General features: G+C 59.3%; 1 protein-coding gene across 1 annotated transcript in view; it reads right to left on the bottom strand.

Annotated features, from left to right (window-relative positions):
- Window positions 1-17,968, bottom strand: part of ANO10 (anoctamin 10) — a 353,685-nt gene that overhangs the window by 256,122 nt on the left and 79,595 nt on the right. The window contains exon 9 of the mRNA XM_073678048.1: window positions 14,010-14,192. Coding sequence (XP_073534149.1) covers window positions 14,010-14,192 — 183 coding nt within the window. The remainder of the gene's footprint in view (window positions 1-14,009; window positions 14,193-17,968) is intronic.

Raw genomic sequence — 17,968 nt, 5'->3', positions numbered from 1 at the left:
GCCGCCATGACTTATTTCACAGGTAGAAGTGCATTGCACATTTGTTGTAAGACTTGAAATAAATAAATAATAGAACACTAGGGCAAGGAAATAGCCGTATTTGAAGAGAAAATGTCAACCTCTCTTCTTCACAGCACGGATCAAAGCAAAGACAAACCGCAGCACAAGCCCGAGCCGCAGCACAAACACGCACCGCAGCACAAGCCCGAGCCGCAGCACAAGCCCGAGCCGCAGCACAAGCCCGAGCCGCAGCACAAGCCCGAGCCGCAGCACAAGCCCGAGCCGCAGCACAAGCCCGAGCCGCAGCACAAACACGCGCCGCAGCGCAAACACGCGCCGCAGCGCAAGCCCGAGCCGCAGCGCAAGCCCGAGCCGCAGCGCAAGCCCGAGCCGCAGCACAAACACGCACCGCAGCACAAGCCCGAGCCGCAGCACAAGCCCGAGCCGCAGCACAAGCCCGAGCCGCAGCACAAGCCCGAGCCGCAGCACAAGCCCGAGCCGCAGCACAAGCCCGAGCCGCAGCACAAACACGCGCCGCAGCACAAACACGCGCCGCAGCGCAAGCCCGAGCCGCAGCGCAAGCCCGAGCCGCAGCACAAGCCCGAGCCGCAGCACAAGCCCGAGCCGCAGCACAAACCCGAACCGCAGCACAAGCTCGAACCGCAGCACAAACACGCACCGCAGCACAAGCACGAAGCGCAGCACAAGCCCGAGCCGCAGCACAAGCCCGAGCCGCAGCACAAGCCCGAGCCGCAGCACAAGCCCGAGCCGCAGCACAAGCCCGAGCCGCAGCACAAGCCCGAGCCGCAGCACAAACCCGAACCGCAGCACAAACCCGAACCGCAGCACAAGCTCGAACCGCAGCACAAACACGCACCGCAGCACAAGCACGAAGCGCAGCACAAGCCCCAACCGCAGCACAAGCCCGAGCCGCAGCACAAGCCCGAGCCGCAGCACAAGCACGCACCGCAGCACAAGCACGAAGCGCAGCACAAGCCCGAGCCGCAGCACAAGCCCGAGCCGCAGCACAAACACGCGCCGCAGCACAAACACGCGCCGCAGCACAAGCCCGAGCCGCAGCGCAAGCCCGAGCCGCAGCACAAGCCCGAGCCGCAGCACAAGCCCGAGCCGCAGCACAAGCCCGAGCCGCAGCACAAACCCGAACCGCAGCACAAGCTCGAACCGCAGCACAAACACGCACCGCAGCACAAGCACGAAGCGCAGCACAAGCCCGAGCCGCAGCACAAGCCCGAGCCGCAGCACAAGCCCGAGCCGCAGCACAAGCCCGAGCCGCAGCACAAACCCGAACCGCAGCACAAACCCGAACCGCAGCACAAGCTCGAACCGCAGCACAAACACGCACCGCAGCACAAGCACGAAGCGCAGCACAAGCCCCAACCGCAGCACAAGCCCGAGCCGCAGCACAAGCCCGAGCCGCAGCACAAGCCCGAGCCGCAGCACAAGCACGCACCGCAGCACAAGCACGAAGCGCAGCACAAGCCCGAGCCGCAGCACAAGCCCGAGCCGCAGCACAAGCCCGAGCCGCAGCACAAACCCGAACCGCAGCACAAGCTCGAACCGCAGCACAAACACGCAGCGCAGCACAAACACGCAGCGCAGCACAAACACGAAGGGCAGCACAAGCACGAAGTGCAGCACAAGCACGAACCGCAGCACAAGCCTGAGCCGCAGCACAAGCCCGAGCCGCAGCACAAGCCCGAGCCGCAGCACAAGCCCGAACCGCAGCACAAGCCCGAACCGCAGCACAAGCCCGAACCGCAGCACAAGCCCGAACCGCAGCACAAGCACGCAACGCAGCACAAGCACGCAGCGCAGCACAAGCCCGAACCGCAGCACAAGCCCGAACCGCAGCACAAGCCCGAACCGCAGCACAAACATGCAGCGCAGCACAAGCCGGAGCCGCAGCACAAGCCCGAACCGCAGCACAAACACGCACTGCAGCACAAGCACGAAGCGCAGCACAAGCCCGAGCCGCAGCACAAGCCCGAACCGCAGCGCAAGCCCGAACCGCAGCGCAAGCCCGAGCCGCAGCGCAAGCCCGAGCCGCAGCGCAAGCCCGAGCCGCAGCGCAAGCCCGAGCCGCAGCGCAAGCCCGAGCCGCAGCGCAAGCCCGAGCCGCAGCGCAAGCCCGAGCCGCCGCACAAGCCCGAGCCGCAGCACAAGCCCGAACCGCAGCACAAGCCCGAACCGCAGCACAAGCACGCAGCGCAGCACAAGCACGCAGCGCAGCACAAGCCCGAATCGCAGCACAAGCCCGAACCGCAGCACAAGCCCGAACCGCAGCACAAACACGCAGCGCAGCACAAACACGCAGCGCAGCACAAACACGAAGGGCAGCACAAGCACGAAGTGCAGCACAAGCACGAACCGCAGCACAAGCCTGAGCCGCAGCACAAGCCCGAGCCGCAGCACAAGCCCGAGCCGCAGCACAAGCCCGAACCGCAGCACAAGCCCGAACCGCAGCACAAGCCCGAACCGCAGCACAAGCCCGAACCGCAGCACAAGCACGCAGCGCAGCACAAGCACGCAGCGCAGCACAAGCCCGAACCGCAGCACAAGCCCGAACCGCAGCACAAGCCCGAACCGCAGCACAAACATGCAGCGCAGCACAAGCCGGAGCCGCAGCACAAGCCCGAACCGCAGCACAAACACGCACTGCAGCACAAGCACGAAGCGCAGCACAAGCCCGAGCCGCAGCACAAGCCCGAGCCGCAGCACAAGCCCGAACCGCAGCGCAAGCCCGAGCCGCAGCGCAAGCCCGAGCCGCAGCGCAAGCCCGAGCCGCAGCGCAAGCCCGAGCCGCCGCACAAGCCCGAGCCGCCGCACAAGCCCGAGCCGCAGCACAAGCCCGAGCCGCAGCACAAGCCCGAAGCGCAGCACAAGCACGAAGCGCAGCACAAGCCCGAGCCGCAGCACAAGCCCGAGCCGCAGCACAAGCCCGAGCCGCAGCACAAACCCGAACCGCAGCACAAGCTCGAACCGCAGCACAAACACGCAGCGCAGCACAAACACGAAGGGCAGCACAAGCACGAAGTGCAGCACAAGCACGAACCGCAGCACAAGCCTGAGCCGCAGCACAAGCCCGAGCCGCAGCACAAGCCCGAACCGCAGCACAAGCCCGAACCGCAGCACAAGCCCGAACCGCAGCACAAGCACGCAGCGCAGCACAAGCACGCAGCGCAGCACAAGCCCGAACCGCAGCACAAGCCCGAACCGCAGCACAAGCCCGAACCGCAGCACAAACATGCAGCGCAGCACAAGCCGGAGCCGCAGCACAAGCCCGAACCGCAGCACAAACACGCACTGCAGCACAAGCACGAAGCGCAGCACAAGCCCGAGCCGCAGCGCAAGCCCGAACCGCAGCGCAAGCCCGAACCGCAGCGCAAGCCCGAGCCGCAGCGCAAGCCCGAGCCGCAGCGCAAGCCCGAGCCGCAGCGCAAGCCCGAGCCGCAGCGCAAGCCCGAACCGCAGCACAAGCCCGAGCCGCAGCACAAGCCCGAGCCGCAGCACAAACACGCGCCGCAGCACAAGCCCGAGCCGCAGCACAAGCCCGAGCCGCAGCACAAGCCCGAGCCGCAGCACAAGCCCGAGCCGCAGCACAAGCCCGAGCCGCAGCACAAGCCCGAGCCGCAGCACAAGCCCGAGCCGCAGCACAAGCCCGAGCCGCAGCACAAGCCCGAGCCGCAGCACAAGCCCGAGCCGCAGCACAAGCCCGAGCCGCAGCACAAGCCCGAGCCGCAGCACAAGCCCGAACCGCAGCACAAGCCCGAAGCGCAGCACAAGCCCGAGCCGCAGCACAAGCCCGAGCCGCAGCACAAGCCCGAGCCGCAGCACAAGCCCGAGCCGCAGCACAAGCCCCAACCGCAGCACAAGCCCGAGCCGCAGCACAAGCCCGAGCCGCAGCACAAGCCCGAGCCGCAGCACAAGCCCGAGCCGCAGCACAAGCCCGAACCGCAGCACAAGCCCGAGCCGCAGCTCAAGCCCGAGCCGCAGCTCAAGCCCGAGCCGCAGCACAAGCCCGAACCGCAGCACAAGCACGAAGCGCAGCACAAGCACGAAGCGCAGCACAAGCACGAATCGCAGCACAAGCACGAAGCGCAGCACAAGCCGGAGCCGCAGCACAAGCCGGAGCCGCAGCACAAACACGCACCGCAGCACAAGCCCGAGCCGCAGCACAAGCCCGAGCCGCAGCACAAGCCCGAGCCGCAGCACAAGCCCGAGCCGCAGCACAAACACGCGCCGCAGCGCAAGCCCGAACCGCAGCGCAAGCCCGAGCCACAGCGCAAGCCCGAGCCGCAGCGCAAGCCCGAGCCGCAGCGCAAGCCCGAGCAGCAGCGCAAGCCCGAGCCGCAGCGCAAGCCCGAGCCGCAGCACAAGCCCGAGCCGCAGCACAAGCCCGAGCCGCAGCACAAGCCCGAGCCGCAGCACAAGCCCGAGCCGCAGCACAAGCCCGAACCGCAGCACAAGCCCGAACCGCAGCACAAGCCCGAAGCGCAGCACAAGCCCGAAGCGCAGCACAAGCCCGAGCCGCAGCACAAGCCCGAGCCGCAGCACAAGCCCGAGCCGCAGCACAAGCCCGAGCCGCAGCACAAGCCCGAACCGCAGCACAAGCACGAAGCGCAGCACAAGCCCGAGCCGCAGCACAAGCCCGAGCCGCAGCACAAACACGCGCCGCAGCACAAGCACGCGCCGCAGCACAAGCCCGAGCCGCAGCACAAATGCCAAGCCGCAGCGCAAGCCCGAGCCGCAGCACAAGCCCGAGCCGCAGCGCAAGCCCGAGCCGCAGCACAAGCACGAAGCGCAGTACAAGCCGGAGCCGCAGCACAAGCCCGAAGCGCAGCACAAGCACGAAGCGCAGCACAAGCCCGAAGCGCAGCACAAGCCGGAGTCGCAGCACAAGCCGGAGTCGCAGCACAAGCCCGAGCCGCAGCACAAGCCCGAGCCGCAGCACAAGTACGAAGCGCAGCACAAGCACGAAGCGCAGCACAAGCCGGAGCCGCAGCACAAGCCCGAACCGCAGCACAAGCACGAAGCGCAGCACAAGCCCCAGCCGCAGCACAAGCCCGAGCCGCAGCACAAGCCCGAGCCGCAGCACAAGCCCGAGCCGCAGCACAAGCCCGAGCCGCAGCACAAGCACGCACCGCAGCACAAGCACGAAGCGCAGCACAAGCCCGAGCCGCAGCACAAGCACGAAGCGCAGCACAAGCCCGAGCCGCAGCACAAGCACGAAGCGCAGCACAAGCCGGAGCCGCAGCACAAGCCCGAACCGCAGCACAAGCACGAAGCGCAGCACAAGCCGGAGCCGCAGCACAAGCCCCAACCGCAGCACAAGCCCGAGCCGCAGCACAAGCCCGAGCCGCAGCACAAGCCCGAGCCGCAGCACAAGCACGCACCGCAGCACAAGCACGAAGCGCAGCACAAGCCCGAGCCGCAGCACAAGCCCGAGCCGCAGCACAAGCTCGAACCGCAGCACAAACACGCACCGCAGCACAAGCACGAAGCGCAGCACAAGCCCCAATCGCAGCACAAGCCCGAGCCGCAGCACAAGCCCGAGCCGCAGCACAAGCCCGAGCCGCAGCACAAGCCCGAGCCGCAGCACAAGCCCGAGCCGCAGCACAAGCACGCACCGCAGCACAAGCCCGAGCCGCAGCACAAGCCCGAGCCGCAGCACAAGCCCGAGCCGCAGCACAAGCCCGAGCCGCAGCACAAGCCCGAGCCGCAGCACAAGCCCGAACCGCAGCACAAGCTCGAACCGCAGCACAAACACGCACCGCAGCACAAGCACGAAGCGCAGCACAAGCCCCAACCGCAGCACAAGCCCGAGCCGCAGCACAAGCCCGAGCCGCAGCACAAGCCCGAGCCGCAGCACAAGCACGAGCCGCAGCACAAGCACGCACCACAGCACAAGCACGAAGCGCAGCACAAGCCCGAGCCGCAGCACAAGCCCGAGCCGCAGCACAAGCCCGAGCCGCAGCACAAGCCCGAGCCGCAGCACAAACCCGAACCGCAGCACAAGCTCGAACCGCAGCACAAACACGCAGCGCAGCACAAACACGCAGCGCAGCACAAACACGAAGGGCAGCACAAGCACGAAGTGCAGCACAAGCACGAACCGCAGCACAAGCACGAACCGCAGCACAAGCCCGAGCCGCAGCACAAGCCCGAGCCGCAGCACAAGCCCGAACCGCAGCACAAGCCCGAACCGCAGCACAAGCCCGAACCGCAGCACAAGCACGCAGCGCAGCACAAGCACGCAGCGCAGCACAAGCCCGAACCGCAGCACAAGCCCGAACCGTAGCACAAGCCCGAACCGCAGCACAAACATGCAGCGCAGCACAAGCCGGAGCCGCAGCACAAGCCCGAACCGCAGCACAAACACGCACCGCAGCACAAGCACGAAGCGCAGCACAAGCCCGAGCCGCAGCGCAAGCCCGAACCGCAGCGCAAGCCCGAACCGCAGCGCAAGCCCGAACCGCAGCGCAAGCCCGAGCCGCAGCGCAAGCCCGAGCCGCAGCGCAAGCCCGAGCCGCAGCGCAAGCCCGAGCCGCAGCGCAAGCCCGAGCCGCAGCGCAAGCCCGAGCCGCAGCACAAGCCCGAGCCGCAGCACAAGCCCGAGCCGCAGCACAAACCCGAACCGCAGCACAAGCTCGAACCGCAGCACAAACACGCAGCGCAGCACAAACACGCAGCGCAGCACAAACACGAAGGGCAGCACAAGCACGAAGTGCAGCACAAGCACGAACCGCAGCACAAGCCTGAGCCGCAGCACAAGCCCGAGCCGCAGCACAAGCCCGAACCGCAGCACAAGCCCGAACCGCAGCACAAGCCCGAACCGCAGCACAAGCACGCAGCGCAGCACAAGCACGCAGCGCAGCACAAGCCCGAACCGCAGCGCAAGCCCGAACCGCAGCGCAAACCCGAGCCGCAGCGCAAGCCCGAGCCGCAGCGCAAGCCCGAGCCGCAGCGCAAGCCCGAGCCGCAGCGCAAGCCCGAGCCGCAGCGCAAGCCCGAACCGCAGCACAAGCACGAACCGCAGCACAAGCACGAACCGCAGCACAAGCACGAAGCGCAGCACAAGCCCGAGCCGCAGCACAAGCCCGAGCCGCAGCACAAACACGCGCCGCAGCACAAGCCCGAGCCGCAGCACAAACACGCACCGCAGCACAAGCCCGAGCCGCAGCACAAGCCCGAGCCGCAGCACAAGCCCGAGCCGCAGCACAAGCCCGAGCCGCAGCACAAGCCCGAGCCGCAGCGCAAGCCCGAGCCGCAGCGCAAGCCCGAGCCGCAGCGCAAGCCCGAGCCGCAGCGCAAGCCCGAACCGCAGCACAAGCACGAACCGCAGCACAAGCACGAACCGCAGCACAAGCACGAAGCGCAGCACAAGCCCGAGCCGCAGCACAAGCCCGAGCCGCAGCACAAACACGCGCCGCAGCACAAGCCCGAGCCGCAGCACAAACACGCACCGCAGCACAAGCCCGAGCCGCAGCACAAGCCCGAGCCGCAGCACAAGCCCGAGCCGCAGCACAAGCCCGAGCCGCAGCACAAGCCCGAGCCGCAGCACAAGCCCGAGCCGCAGCACAAGCCCGAGCCGCAGCACAAGCCCGAGCCGCAGCACAAGCCCGAGCCGCAGCACAAGCCCGAGCCGCAGCACAAGCCCGAGCCGCAGCACAAGCCCGAACCGCAGCACAAGCCCGAAGCGCAGCACAAGCCCGAGCCGCAGCACAAGCCCGAGCCGCAGCACAAGCCCGAGCCGCAGCACAAGCCCGAGCCGCAGCACAAGCCCGAGCTGCAGCACAAGCCCGAGCCGCAGCACAAGCCCGAGCCGCAGCACAAGCCCGAGCCGCAGCACAAGCCCGAGCCGCAGCACAAGCCCGAGCCGCAGCACAAGCCCGAACCGCAGCACAAGCCCGAGCCGCAGCACAAGCCCGAACCGCAGCACAAGCACGAAGCGCAGCACAAGCACGAATCGCAGCACAAGCACGAAGCGCAGCACAAGCCCGAGCCGCAGCACAAACACGCACCGCAGCACAAGCCCGAGCCGCAGCACAAGCCCGAGCCGCAGCACAAACACGCACCGCAGCACAAGCCCGAGCCGCAGCACAAGCCCGAGCCGCAGCACAAGCCCGAGCCGCAGCACAAGCCCGAGCCGCAGCACAAGCCCGAGCCGCAGCACAAGCCCGAAGCGCAGCACAAGCCCGAAGCGCAGCACAAGCCCGAAGCGCAGCACAAGCCCGAGCCGCAGCACAAGCCCGAGCCGCAGCACAAGCCCGAGCCGCAGCACAAGCCCGAGCCGCAGCACAAGCTCGAGCCGCAGCACAAGCCCGAGCCGCAGCACAAACACGCGCCGCAGCACAAGCCCGAAGCGCAGCACAAGCCCGAGCCGCAGCACAAGCCCGAGCCGCAGCACAAGCCCGAGCCGCAGCACAAGCCCGAGCCGCAGCACAAGCCCGAGCCGCAGCACAAGCCCGAGCCGCAGCACAAGCCCGAGCCGCAGCACAAGCTCGAAGCGCAGCACAAGCCCGAAGCGCAGCACAAGCCCGAGCCGCAGCACAAGCCCGAGCCGCAGCACAAACCCGAGCCGCAGCACAAGCCCGAGCCGCAGCACAAGCCCGAGCCGCAGCACAAGCCCGAGCCGCAGCACAAGCCCGAGCCGCAGCACAAGCCCGAGCCGCAGCACAAACACGCGCCGCAGCACAAGCACGCGCCGCAGCTCAAGCCCGAGCCGCAGCACAAGCCCGAGCCGCAGCGCAAGCCCGAGCCGCAGCGCAAGCCCGAGCCGCAGCGCAAGCCCGAACCGCAGCGCAAGCACGAAGCGCAGCACAAGCCGGAGCCGCAGCACAAGCCCGAACCGCAGCACAAGCACGAAGCGCAGCACAAGCCGGAGTCGCAGCACAAGCCCCAACCGCAGCACAAGCCCGAGCCGCAGCACAAGCCCGAGCCGCAGCACAAGCCCGAGCCGCAGCACAAGCACGAAGCGCAGCACAAGCCCGAGCCGCAGCACAAGCACGAAGCGCAGCACAAGCCCGAGCCGCAGCACAAGCACGAAGCGCTGCACAAGCCCTGGGAAGGGAAGCAAAAGGCCAGAAAAAGCCATACAGCTGACAAATACTATTGAGATCTCTGCTACTGGAAGTGGAAAGGAAGAACAAAGACAAAACAATTTAAATAATAAAAATATGGGAGGAAGAGAAACCAATCACAAACTAAAATGTTTTTATACAAATGCACAAAGCATGGGCAACAAACAAGGAGAATTGGAACTACTAATGCAGGAAAAGAAATATGATGTCATTGGAATCACTGAAACTTGGTGGGACGATACACATGATTGGAATAAAAGGCTAAAAGGATACAACTTATTAGCAAGAAACAGACTTGATAAACGAGGAGGAGGTGTCGCATTGTATGTTAGAAAAGCGTATATCTGCACAGAGATTGAAGCTTCAGAGACTGGGAGTTCTGTGGAAACTGTTTGGGTAAGAATACAAGGAGAGAACAACGGAAAGGACACCATTGTAGGCATTTACTACAGGCCACCTGGGCAAGCTGAAGATATGGATGAACTCTTTATGTATCAAATGACCAAGTTCTCCAAAAAATATGACGTAGTGGTCATGGGAGATTTCAACTATCCAGACATTTGTTGGGAATCTCTCTCAAGTAAAACTAACAGGTCAAGCAAATTCTTATCCTCTCTTGCTGACAACTTTATCTTCCAAAAGGTAGGGGAGAAAACAAGGGGATCTGCTACTTTGGATCTAATCCTTATAAACAGGGAGGAAATGGTTGAGGAGGTAAAGGTGGCTGGGACCCTAAGAGGCAGCGATCATGCTATTATAGAATTTTGGATAACTAGAGGAGGAAGACATGTGAAGACTCAAACTTCAAGGTTAGATTTTAGAAAGGCAGATTTTAAGAGACTCAGAAAGAGAATAGGAGGGATCCAATGGCTGGATGTCCTTAAGGACAAAAATGTCCAGGAAGGATGGGAAATTTTTAAAAATGAGATTCTCAAAGCACAATCGTTAACAATCCCGAAAAGTAGGAAGAATGGGAAGCATTTAAGGAAACCAGGATGGATGAACACAGAACTTAAACACATGCTAAAAAGAAAGAAAGAAATGTTTATTAAATGGAAAGAGGGAGGCATATCTAAAGAAGATTATAATGCAGTCTGCAGATCCTGCAGGGCACGTATCAGGTTAGCTAAAGCGGACAATGAATTAAGGCTTGCAAGAGATGTCAAAAGCAATAAAAAAGGATTTTGGGGGTATGTCAAAAGTAAAAGAAAAGTCAAAGATGCTATAGGATTTTTACAGGATGAAAATGGAGAAATGGTAAGAGAGGATGTTGAGAAGGCCGAACTTTTTAATTCCTATTTTGCATCTGTTTTCTCTCAGAAAGAAAATGTAACATCAACTGATCTTCACTGTCCTTTTAAAGGAATAGAGGAATCCAAGTTATCTGTAAACAGAAAGATTGTGAGGGAATATTTAGCTAACATAAATGAGTTCAAGTCTCCAGGTCCAGATGAATTACACCCCAGAGTACTGAAGGAGATCGTAGAAGAAATTTTAGAACCACTCTCCATAATCTTTGAAAATTCTTGGAGAACAGGAGAAGTCCCAGAAGACTGGAGAAGAGCAAATGTTGTTCCTATCTTCAAAAAGGGGAAGAAGGTGGACCCAGGGAACTATAGGCCGGTGAGTCTGACTTCTATACCAGGAAAGATCTTTGAACAAATTATTAAACAACATGTATGTAAGTACCTGGATAAGAATGAAGTGATTAACCAGAGTCAGCATGGGTTTGTAACTAACAAGTCATGTCAGACTAACTTAATTTTCTTCTATGACAGAATCACTGACTGGGTGGATCAGGGAAATGCTGTAGATATAGTATATCTTGACTTCAGCAAAGCATTTGACAAAGTATCTCACACCATCCTTACTGAAAAAATGACCAAGTATGCAATGGACCAGGCAACTGTTAGGTGGATTCATAACTGGCTTAGTGATCGGACTCAAAGGGTGGTTGTAAATGGCTTCACATCCAGCTGGATGAATGTCTCAAGTGGGGTACCACAGGGCTCCGTCCTGGGACCTGTATTGTTCAACATCTTTATCAATGATTTAGATGAAGGAATTGAGGGTAAACTGATTAAATTTGCTGATGACACAAAGCTAGGAGGGATAGCTAATACTAGAGAAGAGAGAGAGAGGATTCAAAAAGACCTAAATAAACTGGAGCAGTGGGCAGCAACCAACAGAATGGTTTTTAACAGGGAAAAATGCAAAGTACTACATCTGGGCAATAAAAATGAAAAAAGCATATACAGAATGGGAGGAATAGAGCTAAGCAACAGTACATGTGAAAAAGACTTAGGTATACTAATAGATCATAGACTGAACATGAGTCAACAGTGTGATGCAGCAGCAAAAAAGGCAAATACAATTCTGGGATGTATTAACAGAAGCATACAGTCTAGATCACGTGAAGTCATTATCGGTCTTTACTCCTCTTTGGTCAGACCTCATCTGGAATACTGTGTACAGTTTTGGGCACCACATTTTAAAAAAGACATAGACAAACTGGAGCAAGTTCAGAGAAGAGCGACCAGAATGGTGACTGGTCTGCAAACCATGTCCTATGAGGAACGGTTGCAGGATTTGGGAATGTTTAGCTTGCAAAAAAGAAGACTGAAAGGAGACTTAATAGCTGTATACAAATATGTCAAGGGCTGTCACATTGTAGAAGGATCATCTTTATTCTCATTTGCACAAGGAAAGACTAGAAGCAATGGGATGAAACTAAATGGGAGGAGACACAGATTAGATATTAGAAAAAACTTTTTGACAGTTAGGGTGATTAATGAGTGGAACAGGCTTCCACGAGAGGTGGTGAGTTCCCCTTCAATGGACGTCTTCAAACAGAGGCTGGACAGACATCTGTCTGAGATGATTTAGTGAAACCTGCTTTGAGCAGGGGGTTGGACCAGATGACCCAGGAGGTCCCTTCCAACTCTACCATTCTATGATTCTATGATTCTATTCTAAGCCGGAGCCGCAGCACAAGCCCGAACTGCAGCACAAGCACGAAGCGCAGCACAAGCCGGAGCCGCAGCACAAGCCCCAACCGCAGCACAAGCCCAAGCCGCAGCACAAGCCCGAGCCGCAGCACAAGCCCGAGCCGCAGCACAAGCACCCACCGCAGCACAAGCACGAAGCGCAGCACAAGCCCGAGCCGCAGCACAAGCCCGAGCCGCAGCACAAGCCCGAACCGCAGCACAAGCCCGAGCCGCAGCACAAGCCCCAACCGCAGCACAAGCCCGAGCCGCAGCACAAGCCCGAGCCGCAGCACAAGCCCGAGCCGCAGCACAAGCCCACGCCGCAGCACAAGCCCGAACCGCAGCAGAAGTGCCGAGCCGCAGCGCAAGCCCGAGCCGCAGCACAAGCCCGAGCCGCAGCACAAGCCCGAGCCGCAGCACAAGCCCGAGCCGCAGCACAAACCCGAACCGCAGCACAAGCTCGAACCGCAGCACAAACACGCACCGCAGCACAAGCACGAAGCGCAGCACAAGCCCGAACCGCAACACAAGCCCCAACCGCAGCACAAACACGAGCCGCAGCACAAGCCCGAGCCGCAGCACAAGCCAGAACCGCAGCACAAACACGCGCCGCAGCACAAACACGCGCCGCAGCACAAACCCGAGCCGCAGCACAAACCCGAGCCGCAGCACAAGCCCGAACCGCAGCACAAGTGCCGAGCCGCAGCACAAGCCCGACCCGCAGCACAAGCCCGAGCCGCAGCACAAGCCCGAGCCGCAGCACAAGCCCGAGCCGCCGCACAAGCCCGAGCCGCCGCACAAGCCCGAGCCGCAGCACAAGCCCGAACCGCAGCACAAGCCCGAACCGCAGCACAAACACGCAGCGCAGCACAAACACGCAGCGCAGCACAAACACGAAGGGCAGCACAAGCACGAAGTGCAGCACAAGCACGAACCGCAGCACAAGCCCGAGCCGCAGCACAAGCCCGAGCCGCAGCACAAGCCCGAACCGCAGCACAAGCCCGAACCGCAGCACAAGCACGCAGCGCAGCACAAGCCCGAACCGCAGCACAAGCCCGAACCGCAGCACAAGCCCGAACCGCAGCACAAGCACGCAGCGCAGCACAAGCCCGAACCGCAGCACAAACATGCAGCGCAGCACAAGCCGGAGCCGCAGCACAAGCCCGAACCGCAGCACAAACACGCACTGCAGCACAAGCACGAAGCGCAGCACAAGCCTGAGCCGCAGCACAAGCCCGAACCGCAGCACAAGCCCGAACCGCAGCACAAGCCCGAACCGCAGCACAAGCCCGAACCGCAGCACAAGCCCGAGCCGCAGCACAAGCCCGAGCCGCAGCACAAGCCCGAGCCGCAGCACAAGCCTGAAAAGCAGCACAAGCCTGAAAAGCAGCACAAGCACAAACCGCGGCAAAAACGTTACTTCAAGGGGTTTAGAAAAACAACTATAATGAAGGCACATATAATTTTAACACTACACACTTTATGGGTTGTCCCTTTCTTTAAAAGTTATATTTAATGGGCCCTGGGAAGTTTTAAAAAAAAACAAAAAAAACCTGTGGTCACCTCCTGGACTGGTGCCGCTCCTCTGCATCCACACTCTCCACTGAGTCTTCTGCTACCAACAGGTGTGTGGCCCTTGTATCTGGCTTTAGAATGAGAAGGCAGGCAACCAATCAGTTCCTGCTGATTCCAGCGGTGACATGATGCCCCCTCAGGATGTTGATGCCATCAGACCACCAAGTGATGCAGCAGGGGGACAGAAGAGTGGCGCTGTCTTGGGACGTGAATATATATTTTTTTCCTTAAATCACCCCAGGCCTATTAAAATATAATTTGTGAAATAGAGGACAACCCCTTTGAGATGTTAATTAAGTACACTGTGTAAATACAGTATGATGGTTTCAATAGTTGCGGTACTTACCAGATATGTATCCATTTGTTTTTCAAGGTGAACTTGCTCCAACAAAGAGAAATCTGTGTCCACTTTCAACGTTTTAACTTTCTTTCTGATTTGTTTATTGCACCTCTTCTGCATCCAGTAAGGAAGTAAAGCCTCCACAAACTGGTTAATTATCTGAGAAGTGATGAGTAAAGTGGCCAAGCTCTGAAGATAAACAGAGAAAAGATAGAATCAGACAAAATATGCTCCGAAGATGGGTTTTTAAGTTGTTTTACCCCAAACCGAACAACATCTTCACTTTTCTGTTCCATTGATTGTGATACGTCTCCATCACTATATTCAGAGTGAAGAGGTGTCAAAAATGGTCCTTTGTGGGGGCAACCGGAGTGTAAATTGAATGATTTTACTTCACGGGATGAAGAGTAGAAGGGTGTATTCTAATTTAGCACTTGAGCCGAAATGTTAGGGACTACGGTACTTCTCTGAATGGATATGTGCTGTTTATCTAGGCTCCATTCACGCTGTGCTCAGTGTGCAGGAAGGACTCTCATAAGAAATCATTGTCTGCTCCGGGTGATTTGCATTTCATTTTCTTTTCATGTTTTATATCCCCTGAGACTCAGCAACAAATGTGCCATGTCGTCAGACTGTGCAAATATGGACAGAAAAATAAAATATTGTAAAGTATTAATCTGTAATAATGCGTGCGACTGGACCTAACACCTCCTATGTGGGCATTTAAAAAATGCCTAAATTATGCAAAAAAAAAAAAATCATAATTACCATATAACACACAAAATTTGTAAAAGATAATTTTTACAGCAAAAGTGACCACCCATCTAGCAGCGAATCCTACTGTCATTTTTTAAATACGGTATATAACTTATCCTAGGGACAGACCATCGGTATTATGGTCCCCAAAAACTCTTAAAAAGTTTATGGAACTGAATAACAACTATTGAAGAACTACTAAACAATCAGATTATTGCCTTATTTTTGTTCTAATTTAGAATTGTTCCGAACTGCCGTGAATATCACAATACCTGCAATTTGACTATATGAATCCCACCAGTCTTCCGCCCGAGAACAGACCTGATAATTCACCAACAAAGTGCACAAAATTTTTCACGTAAAAAAAACAACAACAAAAAAACTTTCTCCACTTTCTCCTTTCTGACAGTCCGTGAAAATGAGTACATTTTTTCACGGACCCATTGACTTGTATTGCTGATTTTGCTCCGACACTTGTGTAGCACCCTGAGGATTCGGCTGCTACAGGGGTATTGCACCTCGACCCAGAGGTGTGATATTCCACTCCCGGGTAAGGATGGAGTGTGGAACTGGGCTCAGATAGACTGCATGCACTACATACATCCCATTCCAGAGGAGCAGGCCGACGGCACTCCCACTTAGAAATGTGCAGGTGCGACCGAGCCTGTTCCTGGCTGGAGTGGGAGGGGGGAGGAACATCCCATGTAGTGTAGGGGCAGATAGGGGGAGCAGTCTGGGTAGTGATAGGAGCTCATTGGGTGCTGGTCACCTGAGCTCACACATAGAGGGTGTATATAAGGTGGGCACCATCAAAGATCAGGGTCAGACGCAGAGAGGAAGTCAGATGCAGAGGACAAGCCTGCAGCAAGAGAGAGAAAGAAACAACAGCCCTGGAGAGAGAGTGGAGTGCAGAAAGACCCAGAGGGGGACAAAGAAGGGACCCAAGAACCCAAATAAGAACACCGGGTGAGGAGTCAGCAGAAGGGTACCGGAACCCAAGCTGGTGGGGGCAAAGACATTCCCCAGCCAGAGACCGGAGACCGTGGGCAGTGTCTGTCACGGTCACCCACTATATTCACCCTGAAGGCACACCACATGGAGGGTCAGGGAACCTTAGGCCAAAGGTTGCCCAACAGAAGGCCCGAGGGAGCTGGATTTAGGTGAATCACTGGTGGGGACGGCTGAAGAAAGGACAGAGGGAGAGCTCAGGGCCACGCTCCGGACTTGTTTGGGGGTTGGCTGGATCCAGGACCTGGTGGACGCAGCACGGCTCGGGAGGTCACTTGGAGCTAGAGTGACCAGGAACATCTGCAGTAAGTAAAGACCCTTAACTGCACAACCCGAGTCTGTCATCATTACCGGCTGCACCGCACCACCACAACCCCCATCCTCTGCGCCTGTCCCCTCTGAGGCTATACCCCTCCCGTTGGGGGTTATCCCACCAAGCTGCGCACCCACCATCAGCCTCAGCGGACCCTGCAGCAGCGGCGGCCACAGTGACCGCATCACAACGGGTGGCGTAGTCGACACAACGAACTTTAATAACATCAGTAAAGACTGCCACATAACACTGAGCTTGACGCCCTGGGCACGGGACCGGGTCACAGCCGCTCGGAGACTACAACCCCCCCCATCTGATCCGGTGCCGGGTATTCCCCTCAAAAAGGAATATGTCCCAGGGGGCGCGTCAACTTTGGCGTAGTCGGCAGGATTACGTGCCCGCAACACCCGGGTACTGCGTGCCTGAAGAAAAGTGCAAGTTTACCTCAGAAAGAAGACTCCTGCCGGTTCCGGAGGGTCCACGCCATCGGACTCCATCACCAGTCGTTTCCCGCCGATTGTCCGCCATTTCCAGCTTGTTCCCGCCATCTGCAGAGTTTCCCGCCACTGGGCGACGCTTCCCGCCAAAACCGCAGATTTCCCGCCTTGGAAGAGCAGCGGACGCCATTATGGGCGTGCCAAAGGAGGGCAAGAGGCCACCTCCCATCGTGGGCCAGGACAGAAAATGGCGCCAAAAGTGGAAACCGCCCCCACCAACAGAGACTGTGATGCTGGAGGTGTCTGTCAGCGTGAAAGAACTACCCCTGGAGCTGACAGTCACCGAGTTGCCCCGGGACCGCCCTCGAAGTAGGAGGAGACGAAAGAAAAGAGAAAAGATGGGTGTCGCTTGGAGGAGTCTAGAACGAGCGCACCCGGAGGCAAGGTGTCTAGAGCAAGAGCACCCGGAGTCGAGGAGAGAAAGAGTAGACCCGGGAATGGAGCGGCAGCAGAGCAGCACCGGCCCGCTGGCCAGGAGCCTGCAGAAGGAAGAAGGAGGAGAGCAGAGCAGCACCGGCCCGCTGGCCAGGAGCCTGCCGGAAGCCGAGCAGAGCAGCACCGACCCGATGGTCAGGAGCCTGCTAGAGTCAACAACCCCGCTAGGCTTAGCGGAGATCCTGGCGCAGCTTCCCCGAGACCGGGAGTGCGCGCGGAGTGCCCTGGAGGGCCTCGCGGGAAGGATGGCCCGAGTGCAGAGGGAGATCCTGGCGGAGTGGGGCCGGGAGATGGCCCAGCAAGCTGGAACCCGTCCACGGAGCCCGCTCCCTTGGAAGAAGACATCGACTGCCTCTGCGGATGACGCGGGAGGACCCAAGGCCGGAGACGGCGCAGAAGAGGGAGCGAGACGCATGGCAGCAGGTAAGGGGGACGCCTATACCCCATACCGGAAGACCGCTTACCTGCCCCAGCTCCCCGTCGCAGAGCCCGAAGGTCCCCCGGCCGTACCCGAGACCGCCATGACACCGCCACCGACTAGGCCCCGACCGGAAGCCGCCGTCGCGACCCCGGTGACGTCACGCGTCGTGACCCGGAGCGTGGCGAAGAAGGAGGAGCCTCCGGCCTGGTCGCAGGGCCTAGCGTTTCCGGGCGCCGCATCCCCAGGAGAGCCATCTACCTCCGCGGAGCCTCCGGCCTGGTCGCAAGGCCAGGTAGCCCAGGGCGCCGCCGTCCTAACAGTTCCATTTACCTTCCAGATGCCCCCGGCCTGGCCGCAAGGCCTGGGCAACCTGGGTGCCCCCACCATCGCGCCCGCACCCGCAACACCAAGGGTGCCATATCTGGGAGAGGACCCCTATGCAGCAGATCGTCCCCGTACCATCGGGACGGTAATAAAGTTTAATGCGCAGCATGGGTGGGGCTTCATAAAGGACCGGAACACCATGGGTGACGTC

The sequence above is a fragment of the Phyllobates terribilis genome, unplaced genomic scaffold (genome assembly GCF_046119375.1).
Source record: "Phyllobates terribilis strain yellow unplaced genomic scaffold, ASM4611937v1 Scaffold_4__5_contigs__length_816908805, whole genome shotgun sequence".
NCBI classification, from domain to species: Eukaryota; Metazoa; Chordata; class Amphibia; order Anura; family Dendrobatidae; genus Phyllobates; species Phyllobates terribilis.
Note: the sequence above shows the minus strand (reverse complement) of the source record. Positions and strands in the feature narration are given on the sequence as shown.